This window comes from Mustela nigripes, chromosome 15 (genome assembly GCF_022355385.1).
Source record: "Mustela nigripes isolate SB6536 chromosome 15, MUSNIG.SB6536, whole genome shotgun sequence".
NCBI lineage: Eukaryota > Metazoa > Chordata > Mammalia > Carnivora > Mustelidae > Mustela > Mustela nigripes.
Window position 1 is genome coordinate 50,877,466 of NC_081571.1, and position 14,760 is coordinate 50,892,225.

The 14,760-nt window shown below is 34.6% G+C and overlaps 1 protein-coding gene across 1 annotated transcript in view; it reads left to right on the forward strand.

The window, feature by feature from the left end:
• The window catches only part of PIBF1 (progesterone immunomodulatory binding factor 1), a 196,853-nt gene that overhangs the window by 104,700 nt on the left and 77,393 nt on the right, over positions 1-14,760 (forward strand). The window contains exons 11-12 of the mRNA XM_059377554.1: positions 4,588-4,753; positions 10,828-10,978. Of these exons, the coding sequence (XP_059233537.1) occupies positions 4,588-4,753; positions 10,828-10,978 (317 nt within the window). The remainder of the gene's footprint in view (positions 1-4,587; positions 4,754-10,827; positions 10,979-14,760) is intronic.

A 14,760-nucleotide genomic window follows, 5' to 3' on the forward strand; every position in this document is an offset into this window, starting at 1 on the left:
ATAATCTGTTCTGGGTATTTTACCTTAGAATGGCTTTCTACCAAATGAGATTAGATACAATATCCAATTTTAATATTGGGATAACCATGAACATTTTGTGGACAAAATTCAAAGATCAGTTGCTGTTTCTTATTGCAATAAAAAAAAACTGAGATTAAATAAAAGACTAATAAGTATATAGGTCCTTCACCTTTTTACCCAATGATAACCTTGTTGATAGAGTTGGGAATAAGCCGTACACATTTCTTGGCTTAATAATCAGAGTGTCTTGAGGAAAACTTTCACCATAGTGTATATATTGTGACTGCTCATATAAATATTGTTAAAAAAAACCTGTTGTCTTTGAGGCACAGTTGGTTAAGCATCCGACTCTTGGTTCCCATTCAGGTCATTGATTCCAGGATCATGAGATCGAGCCCAGCTTCCAGCTCCATGCTCGGTGCAGAGTTTGCTTAAGAGTCTCTCCCTCTCCCTCTATTCCTCCACTCATGCTCTGGCTCTCTAAAATAAATATATCTTATTTATTAAAAAAAACTAAACATCTGTTGTTATTTAGTGTTTTATGCAGTGCTTTTGTTCAAATGAGTTCTACCATTTCTGAGAATTGAATGCCACGTTGATCTTTCCCCTGCAGTTATTTCTTAGCATTGCAGAACGTGCGATGCTACTTGGATTTAATTCACCATAGCCTGAGAGCATTTCTTATGGTCAGCATGTCTGTAGCTCCCTATTTAATAGGTGGTTTTCACCTTTTAACCTGTCTCCTTATATCTCCATCTTTAAAAATTTGTTGTAATGTATTCCTTACAAGGAAACGATTAATTCTAGAATTTTGTATTACTATTTTTAAAGCACTATTGTGATATATGGGTGAATCTTAAGAAAACTAAAAACCCAGTTACAAATGTAGCGTAATCTAGCTAAATTGGGACCTGGGATGAGATCACTGTAAGGATAGTTGGAGATTCTGATTATCCTTCTAACTTTATAGGAAATTTCGCCTCTTAGTGTTACTATGCTGAATTAGAATGTGAAACATAAAGTTGTTAACAGATGGCTAATAATAGCTTCATTCAAATAAGATGTTCACATGATGAGAATAAGACGAGAAGTCAGAATCAACAAAGTAAAATGTGACAGATTCTATTAGCAAAACAAGCAAGCAGGAATTACTTGAGTCTGTGGCACTCGCTCTTGTCATCTTCCGGTCGTCCTGGCAGTACTGCTTTTGCAGCTCTAACGCTCTTCAGCATTGTCACAGCTCACTGTAACAAATTCAGAATGATCACACAGGCTTCATGACTGGAGGCAGATTCTTTAATTGTATCAACAATGCAGGAATAGATTAGTCCTTTAGATTTATCATTTGACTTCTAGAAGTGTCAGTTTATTAAACTTAGTGTTCTCAAATTTCTAGGAGATAACTTGTTATTTAACTTTTCAATATAGGGGAATAGTATAACGCTAAAAGTAACTTTCAAGTGCTGTATAATGCATAAGAACAGGTGGCGCTAAAAGCTGAGCCTGTAATTTCCTATTTGGAGTTGGCATTGATTACCCACAATGTCTTGAATCCATAGGAAGGCAAACTTCGCAGTTTAATCTTTTCAAAGCAATTTTAAAGATCAATATCACATTCTGAATGACTTACTAGAATTTATTTGGCTAATGCAGTCTAGAGTGTTCCCTGGGTTTAGCATACAAAATAGCTATTGATCTCACACATGTTTTATACATTTATATTTATAAAACAACCTAACTCAGGGACACGTTCAGGTCAGTAAAACATTGAATTAATAAATGTTTGAGTAAAAGAATTTTTTTTGCCACTTCACACCCATGGGAATGGCTACAATAAAAGAAAAACAGTGATGATAAGGATATGGAGAAATCAGCACCCTCATAACTGCTGGTGGGAAAGTAAAGTAATCCAACCACATTGGAAAGCAGTTTGGCAGTTTCTCGGAAAGTTAAAAAATAGAGTGCCCATTTGACCTAGCAATTCTTTTCCTAGGTATAAAACCAAGAAAAACAAAAACATGTTTACATAAAAACTTCTACATAAATGTTCATAGTAGCATTATTCATAATAGCCAAAAAGGTGGGAATGACCCATACGTCTAAGAGCTAATGAACGGATAAATAAATTATGGTATATCCGTGCAATGGAATATTATTCAGCCGTAAAAAGGAATGGAGTACTCATACGTGGTACAACATGGATGAACCTTGAAAACATCAAAAAGCCCCGTATTATATGATTCCATTTATATGAAATGTCCAGAGTAAGCAAATCCATACAGTAAAAAAGTAGAATAGTGGTTGCAGGGGCCTGGCAGGAGAGGGGAATGGGGAGTAATTGCTAAATGAAGGTGAGTTTCTTATTTGGGGTGATAGAAACATTTTGAAATTAGATAGTGGTGATGCACAATTTTGTGATTATACCAAAAACTATAAAAAGTGAATTATACACTTTTAAGGGTTAATTTTACAGTGTATATATTATGTCTCAATAAAAAATATTTTCAGTGTTTCTTTTTCTGTATAAAAAGATGTTTTTTTAACAAAATTGTAAAAGATTTTACAGATACATATGTCGTGTCCTACTGGCAGGACTTTCCAGGAAGTTAAACACACAAGCTGGCATTTACCTGAAAGCCTTGCTTTATCTTAAATCGTGTATACCAGTATCCACTGAACTTCCACCAATCTGAACGTGGAATGTTTTTATCAAAGACAAAAAAAGTGTCAAGAGTGAAGGAGCCAAGAACTAATACCTAATGCATATCTTCTTTGATTATACTTTGAATGTTACTGTTACTGTCACATAGTGAAATGACTTTTAAAAATCTTATCTGAGGTGCGCCTGGGTGGCTCAGTGGGTTAAGCCGCTGCCTTCGGCTCAGGTCATGATCTCAGGGTCCTGGGATTGAGTCCCACATCAGACTCTCTGTTCAGCAGGGAGTCTGCTTCCTCCTCTCTCTCTCTCTCTCTTCCTGCCTCTCTGCCTACTTGTGATCTCTCTCTGTCGAATAAATAAATAAAATCTTAAAAAAAAAAATCTTATCTGAGAGGCACCTGGGTGGCTCAGTGGGTAAAGCCTCTGACTTCGGCTCAGGTCATGATCTCGGGGTCCTGGGATCGAGCCCCACATCGGGCTCTCTGCTCAGCGGGGAGCCTGCTTCCCCCAGACTCTCTGCCTGCCTCTCTGTCTACTTGTGATCTCTCTCTCTCTCTGTCGCATAAATAAATAAAATCTTAAAAAAAAAATGCTTATCTGACCTCAGAAATGTCAGTTAAGAATATCATAATAGTCATGGAAACATCATTTGCTATAGAGTCAAATATAGCTGGATTTGAGACCCAACCCGAAATTTACTAGCAGATTCTTCTTGTTAAGGAAATTCTCTGACATCTCTGAGCCTTTGGGTCTTCATCTGCAAAATCCCTCATAGAGTTGTCGTAAGGATTCCATGAGATACCCTGAATGAAATAAGACTGTTCTCTCTGCTTCCCTGCTGTACACATACTCTCGTTTCTTCTCTCTACAGCACTTCCCACCCCAAACCTCCTTGTACATTGCCCACCGCACACATATCCATACAAACCAAATTATGTCTCCTTCCTCTGTGTTCCCATGGTACCTAGGGATTACCCTACTGAAGCACTTGCCATACTCTGTTGAATTTTCATGTTTATTTGCCTATCTTTTCCAGGAAACTAACTTGTTTAAGAGGAGGGAAACCATTTTGTCTACCGTTATATATACATTTATCTAGCATAGTGACTAGCTGAATAAATATTTGAATAAATGAATTTTAATAACATAATCTAGCATTATACTGGGTTCATAATAGCTCCCTCAAACAGTATAATGTTCCTATGTTTTCCTCTCTAGAACATAATCATCCTGAAGCATTTTCAAATTTATAATAGGTGGTGATGTATATATGGAAAGGGTTTTATTACAGGTTAGCCCTATGGAATGAAGAAAATGTTCTTTATCTGTGTTATAATAGACTACTTGTTACTTATTTATCTTGGTAATTTGTGCATGATGTTTTCTTGTAATATCCATCTATACATATTTACTAACTTAAAATTTTATTTTACAAAATTCCTAAGAATGTGCAGTCCAATGTGCATATTTCCTGCCATCTTCCATCTGACGTTACTTACACTCAGAAAGAAACAGCAGGCTTGGAATCAATTTTGCTGTAGATTTAAGTCAGCCTTTGAAATGTATAGAAATTAAATCATTTTAAGCAATAAAACTGAAACTTGCTCTTACAATTTTTTATTTTAAATGTCTTACGAAATAATAATAATCGGCAATAATTATTTGGGGACAAAAGGAATTCATTGCTAAGGGAACAATAGAGGTAGTTTAGTTAGTACGTTTTGTTCTCCAGACTTTGTGTATTTCCATACATATGCCTATCTAAATTATTTACAGAAGCTTTGCTATATAAATATGTTATTAACTACATAATAATATGGGGGTATGGAAAAAGTACAAGTAATGTTTGTGTTAATAGAAATCATTGAGATTTTTGTAGAGTCTCATAACCATTCTGTTTCTTTCAGGTACAGAGAACTGCAACTTAGTACAGAAAGCAAAGTAACAGAATATCTCTATCAGAGTAAATTAAAATCTTTTGAAAGTGAGCGTGTTCAACTTATCCAAGAGGAAACTGCAAGAAATCTCACACAGTGTCAGTTGGAATGTGAAAAATATCAGAAAAAAATAGAGGTACATATACAGACTTTTCTTTTAAAATTAGCATAACAGGGGTGCCTGGGTTGCTCCATAGGCTAAGCGTCCAGCTCTTGGTTTTGGCTCAGGTCCCGATCTCAGGGTGGTGAGATTGAGCTCCATGTTGGACTTAAAGCTCAGCACAGAGTCTGCTTGAGATTCTTTTCCCCGCCCTCTCCACCCCTTTTGTTACCCACACCCACTCACACTTTCCTTCCCTCCCTCTCTCTGTCTGTCTCTCATAAAAAAAAAAAAAAAAAAAAAAAAAATCTTAAAAAAAAAATAAAATTAGCATAACATGGGACTCCTGGCTGGCTCAGTCAGTAGAACATGCAACTCTTGATCTCAGGGTCAGGAGTTAGAGCCCCACTTTGGGCACAGAATTTAATTTTTAAAAAATAATTTAAAAATAGAATAAAATTAGCATAGCATATACTTTTAATAAGTAGAAAGTCCATATTATATTGAGCTTTATTTTTATTTTACCTGTAGGACCTAGCACTGCCCTGCATATGTACATGTGCACACACACACAAGATATGTATATGTCAGAAAGATATGTTAATAAAAAGGACTGGAATTGTCAGGGGAAAAAAAGAAAGAAACAAAAAGATCTCATTCACAATAGCAACTAAAATATATATAATTACTTGCAATATTTTTAATAGGAATAGTACAGAGCCTGTATCAAGAAAAGCATACAACTTGATAATATATAAGCAACACCATCTTTCTGGTAATATGCAGCATTACAAATTTTTCTGTTTTTATCAAGTGATATTACATATTTTTAATCAAATGTTAGCATGCTCTAAGTAATTAGAACATTAGAACAAAGTAATTCTGTCGTATAACTAGAAGAAAAAAACAAGGAATAAGCAATTTTTAAAATTTATTTATTATAGAGAGAGAGAGTACGTGTGTGAATGGTTGGAGGGGGCAAAGGGTGAGGATCTTCAAGCAGACTCCCCGCTGAGCCTGGGGCTCAATCTACAAACCCATAAGGTGATCACTGAGATCATGATCTGAGCTGAAACCAAGAGTTGGACATTCAACTGACTGAGTCACCCAGGTGCCCCAAGAATAATAAATATTTCAAGAAGATTGTTAAAAAGAAATAATAAGGGAGTGCCTGGGTGGCTCAGTGGGTTAAGGCCTCTGCCTTCGGCTCAGGTCATGATCCCAGGGTCCTGGGATGGAGCCCCACATGGGGCTCTCTGCTCAGCAGGGAGCCTGCTTCCTCCTCTCTCTCTCTGTCTGCCTGTCTGCCTACTTGTGATCTGTCTGTCAAATAAAAAAAATCTTTAAAAAAAAAAAAGGAAAAAAGGAAATAATAATAAGGAGAAATATGTATCACATTTTAAAATTCATTCTGAGGTAAGAACGTTAAAACCCACCCAAAAAAAATCCACAAGTGGTATCAAGTATGAACTCAAGACCCATAATTACATAAATTTAAGAATGTATTCATTGTAAAGGTTATATTACAAATCAGGTGAGAAGGGTGAATTGGACAACAAATAGTGCTGTGAAAATCATTTGAGTATTCAGAGAAGATACTTACATACTTCTCACTCTATACCAAAGTAAAACTGAAATGGATCCTAGCTAAATGTAAATACAGAACTATAAAACCATTAAAACTACATACAGATGAAGTTTTGTGTTATGTAACTTTGGGGATTAATTCTGATGATCTGTTGATTAAAAGCAGGGAAAGAAATCATATAGGAAAAATAAAATTTTTAATTCTTCCATGTTTTAAAAAAAAGTCTGAGTGATATTAAAGGGCAAAATAAAGACTGAAAAATAATATTCATGTTATATAAGAGAAAAGGCTTGTCTCCTTCCTTTTAAAAGATCTCTTATCAAAAGGACCTATGTTCCTCTTCTAGAGAATAGGTGGAAAGAAGGAATGAACTGTTTCCCAAGAAAAGACATACAAATTGCCAAGAAATAAACAAAAACATGTATTTTCCCTAATAATTACAGAAATGTAAATTTAAACTCTTTTCTACTTTTACTTAGGTCTTTTTGTTGTTTTGAAACTGCTGGCAGGAGTACCCTTAAAAGGGAAATCTCATGCAGTTAGAAAATAGAACATCTTTTCTGGAGGATAATATGGTGACCTGTATTAAAGTCCTTAAAAAATTGATCCCATGGGGTGCCTGGAAGGCTCAGTCCATTAAGCATCTGCCCCACTTGTGCTCTCTATCTTAAATACATAAATAAAATCTTTTAAAAAAGTGATCCAGTAATTTTAAAGGAATTTTACCTGAGGAAATAATAAGAAATGCTTATAAAGGTTTATCTTAATGGAATGTATCACAGCATTATTTTTTATATTAAAAATTGGAGTTTATTTAAATAGTTGATAATTAAACAATTTTCAGTTAGTATATTATAAACTGTATTTTTTGCTACATTCATGGTTTCTGTGGTTCCATGTAGTCATGTTCCTGAATATCTTAGATTTTTGGGAAGTGCTCATTTGAAAAATTGAAAAATGTAGCAATGTCATTAACATGGTTAATTAGCTAATGATGTAAGTTTTCATTATAGTACTTTCTCAGAGATTACATTTCTGAAAAGTACTCTGATAGGTAAAACTAAGATTAACAAGATAAAGGTTCTCACAGAAAATAAAGACTTAGGAAAAATATAAAAACGATATTAAATACATATAAGAAATAGAAGCGAAAATTATAGATAGTGTATATTTCTAAACCAGTATTTGGCATTTAAAAACTTTTTAAAATACCTTCTTCGGGAGCCTAGTGCAGTTATAATCTGCAACGGCAGATTTTACTACGCATGTTCAATTAGATCGTATTTGATCAGCTCTAATTTGGAATTCATCTTTTGCAAGTTATATTTTCCATGGTTTAAATTTCAGAATTCCTAGCAAAATGCCTTTTTTTTTCTCCCCTTCGCTTTGGTTGACTGTGCTTGAGGATGTGTCTTGGCGGCAGGTGGAAGGGGGATGGGAGGTATATACAGGAAGACCCAGAAGCACTTCCCTCTCTGTACTTCTGAAACCAACATTTCACTCCATAATAGTTTACAACACATGCATGCTGATGTTTCCTGAACCATTCTATTTTATTATTTTTAGCTGGTTGCAGTCCATATGCAGTATATATCTATATACTGCATATGCATATGCAGTCATGACCTCTTAGGTAACAACTTGCAGTGTGAAAACCACTCTCCCATAGACCTACTCACTTGGTCAGTGAATGCAGTTGACTAGCAATTATCGTGTTATTTTGTGTAAAGGTTGTGGAGAAACCTTTATAAAACATATTATGATTCTGAAAACTGGTTGATAAAACTAAGGCTTTAGGGGAATTTCTTTACATTTTTTCCTCCATTAAACTGGGAGCCTTGGCGGGGGACAGGGACTATTCATTTACCTAACACAGTGCTTTGCTCATGGTGGCTGCTCAATAAATAACGAGTGCATGAATGGTTTGATGAACATTACTACAGTACTATTGTTCAAATCCGTTTTTCTGAAATACTGGAAGGTATTTCTAAGACAATTCTTATTTATAATGAATTTGGAGAGAAGTAAATTTGCAAAGGATAAAGATTGTCATATGTACATACTTTTCTTTGGCTTTTACCTAATATTTTCCTCGATTTATAGCTTGGAGACAACTTGTTGTACTTTTAATTATCAATTGGCAAAGGCTCCCAAACACTGGCTTTATATTTTTATCTCTTTTTAAAGCTATTATTGACCTACAGTTTTGTATTTTCATCCACTTTATATGTAATTGCATATATATAATTTTATATAACTTCGTGTTATCATTCTGTTATTTAAAGGAAGGAAACAGCTACTGTGAAAGTTTAATATCTAATGGATTTCTGAAAACAGCTGATCTATTTTATGCATTCATGTTCAAATTCAAATGTTCATATATTGGTTTTTCCTAAAAAATCTTTAATATAATAGCCTTCCGTAGGTCCTGTAAACAAGATCTTCTTCGGCTTTTCAGAAACAGTAATGAATGTATTTATAGCAACCACTGAGATAAATCTATAGTAAAAGGAATTCTCTACCATAGAGTACAGAGTTGTTACGGGTTTCTGGGCATCTTTCCTTTGTGTTATGAAGAGAGAATTTTAAATTGTATCTCTCAATTTAATACCACTTACTAAATCTCTTATTAAAATAATACTTTACAAAATATCCCATCTTCTACATTTTGATTGTTTATCTCTTTAGATATCCACTTCTACAGTCTTTCATTCTGGTTCACTGTGTTCATTGTGTGGTGTTTTTATTGAGGGATGTAGAGTACAGATGAAAAGTATCAGCTGTGCTGTGAGAATAGTTATTTAGCACTATCCTTACTGATCCCTTTTTTTGACTGTGGAATTAGTAAGTGTCATCAGCCACCAGAGTCTTAATGAATTATACGTCAATATAATAAATTCTATGAAAGCTCTACATCACTTCACTGACTAGCAATTTAGTTATGATGAATAAATAAGTCTCTGGAAAACATATTCCCAGCTGGCAAGAGTAAAGAAGAAATAATACTGAAAGATGAATTTCTTTTTTCTGATCCAATCAGGGACACTAAAACCATCCCATCATTATCACCATCATTATAATAGTCATCATCATAATCATCGATATTCCTGTGTTATTCTTTCTTTATCCTCCAATAGAATAAATTTGGAAGGTGAGGGAATAATGTTTATTTTGGGGAGAAGTTTTGATGGAAATAATTGAAGGAAAATAAGATAAAATATGTTAAGGAAAATGTCATTTCTCTTTGTAAAAACTGGAAATAGATCTGCATCTTTTCCTTTTTCCACATCACAGAAAGCGTACAATCACATATTTGTTAAGGTGAACTTTATGTTATGAGAGAAAATAATTATGTTAAAAATTATTTATCATTATAGAAAATTCAGAGTAATTAAGGAAGGATCTCTACTTCTACAAGCCATTTAATAAAATATTCTCATAATTCTTATAGTTGTAATAGTATTTTTCAGACACATTCCAACTTGTATTCTAGGCACCGTGCTAAGCACTGTGAGCATATCATCTTCTGACATTCCTTCCAACAGTGTCTTGACGTAGGCCTAGAAAAAGTAATTGCCTACCATCTACAACTAATGAGTTTCAAAGCCAGCATTGAAATCCAAATCTTTCTGGCTACAAACCCATATTCTTAGCCATAATATTCTGTTGCTTCTAAGGAAATAGTAATTTGCTTATGCTGTACTGGGAAGCACGTGTAATACCACTGCATAATTTAGCCTGTTCTAGTTAGTAGACTTTCTAGATAATTGGAATGTAATTTAAGTATTAAAAACATTTCTTTTGCCACTAGAAATGTCTCCTTTTTTTAGTGAATTCATCATCTTAGTGATTCCCTCAACGTGTCACCACTGGAGAATGTAGGATTTTTTTATGATTACACAAAATAACTCAAATTTCCATATCTGTTTTTTATAATTTTTTAAAATCCTTCCTTTCTATACAAAGGCATTTTCTGTTACTGCCCCAAGTGGGACTTCATATTTATCATTGTGATTTGTTGCTTTGAATTTATGATTGTTCAAGAAACCAGAAATCTCATTAAAACCATGGTCAGCATGGATGAAATAAGCTCTGTTGGAAAGCTGGAGGATGGGTATATCATTTTTACACAGAGCTTTATAAGCCTGTGAGCCTTTCTCCAATAGCTATAGTTGCCAAATAAATGACCTTCTGGTAAGTATGGCACTCTTGCATTTTCTTAGTTCCAATAAATAAATGCTAATCTTACTCCGGTAACTATTTCCAAGTTTTAATTTTGTTGTTTATTCACTTCTTACAGTATTGTGCTTCGTAATTTTCAGTTACAGACAAATGAATTATTTACTTTAGAGATAATCTATCTTACCTGCTCAGTCATCTCAATTGAGCTACTTTCTCCTCATATTAAAATCATTAGAAAGAGGGGGGAAAGAAGTCAGAGTATTTTTGTGTCCCATACTTGTCTTAACTGTTAACCTTGTTTAATCCTGCCTTTGCAATTTTTTTTTTCTTCTACTATTAGGTTTTAACTAAAGAATTTTATAGTCTCCAAGCCTCTTCTGAAAAACGCATTACTGAACTTCAATCACAGAACTCTGAGCATCAGGCAAGGCTAGACATTTATGAGAAATTGGAAAAAGAGCTCGATGAAATAATAATGCAAACTGCAGAAAGTAAGTCGCCCACTACCTCACATACACAGCTCTTTTTTCTGGCAGCACAGGAAACCTGATACCATTTCTAAAACTGCATTTGTCTGTTTCTTTAAAATCCAGTTGGTGACTTTCAAAAAATATATATCTTATATTTTAAAAATTAGTTATTCCTTTTTTTTTTTTTTTTAAGATTTTATTTATTTATTTGACAGAGAGATAGAGAGCACCAGTAAGCAGAGCGGCAGGGAGAGGGAGAGCAGGCCCTCTGCAGAGCGGAGATCCCGATGCAGGACCCAATCCCAGGTCCCTGGGATCATGACCCTAGTTGCAGGCAGCCACTTAAACGACTGAGCCATCCAGGCGCCCAAAAAATTAGTTAATCTTAATTTCAGTAGTTGGCACTTAAAAAATAGGTTAACCATGATAGATTTTATCTTTTCATGTATTCAGTTCCTCATGGAGCGGTTAAATGTTTCCAGTGCCAGGATCCGGGCATGGGGAGTTCCTGTGATAATACTTGCTGATTAGACTTCCTTACCTACACCGCTGGAAGAAGCAAACATATTAAAGATAATTAAAGTAGTGAGATACGTGCTAGTAGCAAGAAATAGGCATTTCTCAGTGGAAATACACAAGTGATGATAAGTTATTTCCACCTTGGAGGTGAGGAATACAATACCTAGGAGAGGAGGTGACACTTTGAATGAGTCTTAAAAAACAAAAATTCCTTGGCTCTACCTGGTAATAATGCTGGACCTTCAATTTCTACCTCTTCTGTTTCCTCTCAATATGCTCTCTTTTCTGTGTTATCCTAGGTGTTACGGGAATATTTTAAATTAACTTTCACCATTCATTATTTTTGTTTGAAAGTCAGAAATATCAGAAAGGGACATTCTTATAAAGTGGGTTTAAACTCCAGTTGAAGCTGAAATTGAATTTGAATTTGTTTTATGCACATTTTCTTATACTCTGTTGTATTTGTAGGCCCATTTAAGGAAAACTTTCATTTAATTCCTATAGTTATCTTCTTCCGTATCTAGTGTCAGTATCCAATAACTGCAAGTTTCCAAATTTGCCAGTGTCTTGACTGGAGTCAGAGGAATCTTTATAAAATACAGATTTGATTGTACCATACACCTGCTTTAATGCCTGTCATCTTAAGACAGCATAAAGTCACATTCCTTAGCATGACTTTTTTCATTATACTTTCCTTTGTCTTTCATGCCTTGCCATTCCCTGTCATATCATCTTATTTTACTCCTTCTTATCCTCAGAATTTTGTGCATGTCCCTCTGTCTAAATAAATCAGGAGTAGAACAGAACTTCCTCAATCTGATAAAGGATATCTACAAAGAACCTACAGCTAATATGATACCTAATGATGAAGTAGTAAATGCTTTTTCTTTAAGAGAGAGTGAGTACAAGGCAAAGATTTCTATTTTTATAACATATGTGACATTTTAATGCAGTTTAAAATACTTTTCATATTCCATTTATATGGAAATGCAAAGACCTATTAAAAGGCCCACATTCAGTAATACTAGTACACACCTACGAAAATGGCTGAAATTAGAAAGACTGGTTATAGCAATGTTAGTGAGAATACAGAACAACCGCAATTTGTTATAAAACCAAACAACCTATCTGATAATACAGCAATTCTATTCCTATGTATTTTGTCCAAGAGAAAAGAAAGCATATGCACACAAAAAGAGTTCTACCTGATATTCTTAGGAGCTGCATTCATGATAGTCAAAAACTGGCAACAACCCAGGTGACTATCACAGGAAAATGGCTAATCAAACCATAATACATTTTATATTCTAGAATACTACCCCATAGTAAAAAGAAACAGTTACAAACTACTGATTCTTCAACAACATGGGTGAATCTGAAAAATTTTACGCTTATCTAAGAAGCCTTAAATGTAAAAATGTAAAAGTCTAGGGGTGCCTATGTGGCTCAGTGGGTTACAGCCTCTGCCTTTGGCTCCAATCATGATCCCAGGGTCCTGGTATCCAGCCCCACATCGGGCTCTCTTCTCGGCGGGGAGCCTGCTTCCAATCTCTCTCTGCCTGCCCTCTGCCTACTTGTGATCTCTGTCTGTCAAGTAAATAAATGAAATCTTAAAAAAAAAAAAATGTAAAAATCTAGAAGAGGAAAAATTAATCTATAGTGAAAAAATGCACTACAGTGTTTGCCTCTAAGGATGGTTGTCTCCAAAAATTAACTGGGAAAAGAGGTATTAGGGAACTTTCCAGGGTGTTGTAATTCTGTATCTTAATAGGGTTTGTGTTACACATATGTGTATATTCTCAGAACTCACCAAATGGTAGATTTAAGATTTGTACCCCTTACCATATGTAAATTTAATTTTTTTAAGAAGAACTAAAATAAATATTGAACTATAGTTGATAATTTACATGTTGAACTGTTAAAAGGTGAAGGACAGATGTCTACAACTTACTTGAAAATAACATCAGAAATGTAAGATACATCCATAAACGTATGAAGTGATAGATGTATAATAAATTATGTACAATGCAATGTTTAACTTAGAATCCATATGTTGAGCTATATGGGTGTACACTATAAACATCCTTCAGCTTTTCCGTATGTGTAAATATTTTCTGAATAAAATCTTTTTTTTTTTTTTTTTTTTTTTTAAAGAGAGAGTTAGCAGACATGCAACCCAAGAGAAATGGGAGTGGGGTGCTGGCAGAGGGAGAGGGATAGAGAGAATCCTAAGCAGGCTCTATGCCCAGCACAGAGCTAGATGCAGGGCTCAATCTCACCACCCTGAGATCATGACCTGAGCCAAAATCAAGAGTCAGACTCTTAACTCACGGAGCCACTCAGGCATCCCTCTTAATAAAATCTTTAGGAAAAATGCAGAAATAAATTTTTGCTTTGCTTTTGTTTAAATCATATTAAAATCATCTTAGAATAAAATATATTTATACTTGGAAGATCTAGAAACTAGGGTCATCTCTATCCATTCACAATGGAAATTAGAATATTCTTATCTTTAAAAAAAAAAGAATATTTATATTCTTAAAGACTACTTAGTAACAAAAATTTCAAAGATGTAGTACCAAACATTCTTTTTTAGGGGGCTCCTGGGTGGCTCAGTGGGTTAAAGCCTCTGCCTCTGGCTCCGGTCATGATCCCCAGGTCCTGTGATGGAGCTCCGCATTGGGCTCTCTCCTCAGCGGGGAGCCTGCTTCCTCCTCTCTCTCTCTCTGCCTGCCTCTCCACCTACTTGTGATCTCTCTCTCTCTGTCAAATAAATAAATAAACTTTAAAGAATAAAAAAACATTCTTTTTTAGTACTACATTGTGTACAATTTTCAAAGGATCACCATCTAATACAGGAAATTTCAGCTGAGATGAAGATGGTTAGACTTCATTTATTAGGTGCAGTACATAGCAAAGTTGTGTTTGAAAGACTTTGACCTTTTAAAGAAGATTATAGAATTGAAGTTTACCTGTGGCTCTTAAATCCTTAAGTTTGGACACTTAACTGACCTTCTATTTTAACATGGGTCTAATTTATTTGATGTTCCATTTTCCATAAAATTCAATTGATTTAAAAGTTCATTTCTTATACTGTGCACCAAAATAAAAATTTGAACAATTAAAAAAAACCCTCAAATTTAAGATGTCCATTAATATCTAACTGATGGGTTTTTGAGATTTTAACTACATTTACCTTCTTCCTTCTGAATTTAGAGACAAGAGTCAGATAGGTATCAAAATGCCAACTTTCAAGGGGGTGCCTGGGTGGTTCAGTGGGTTAA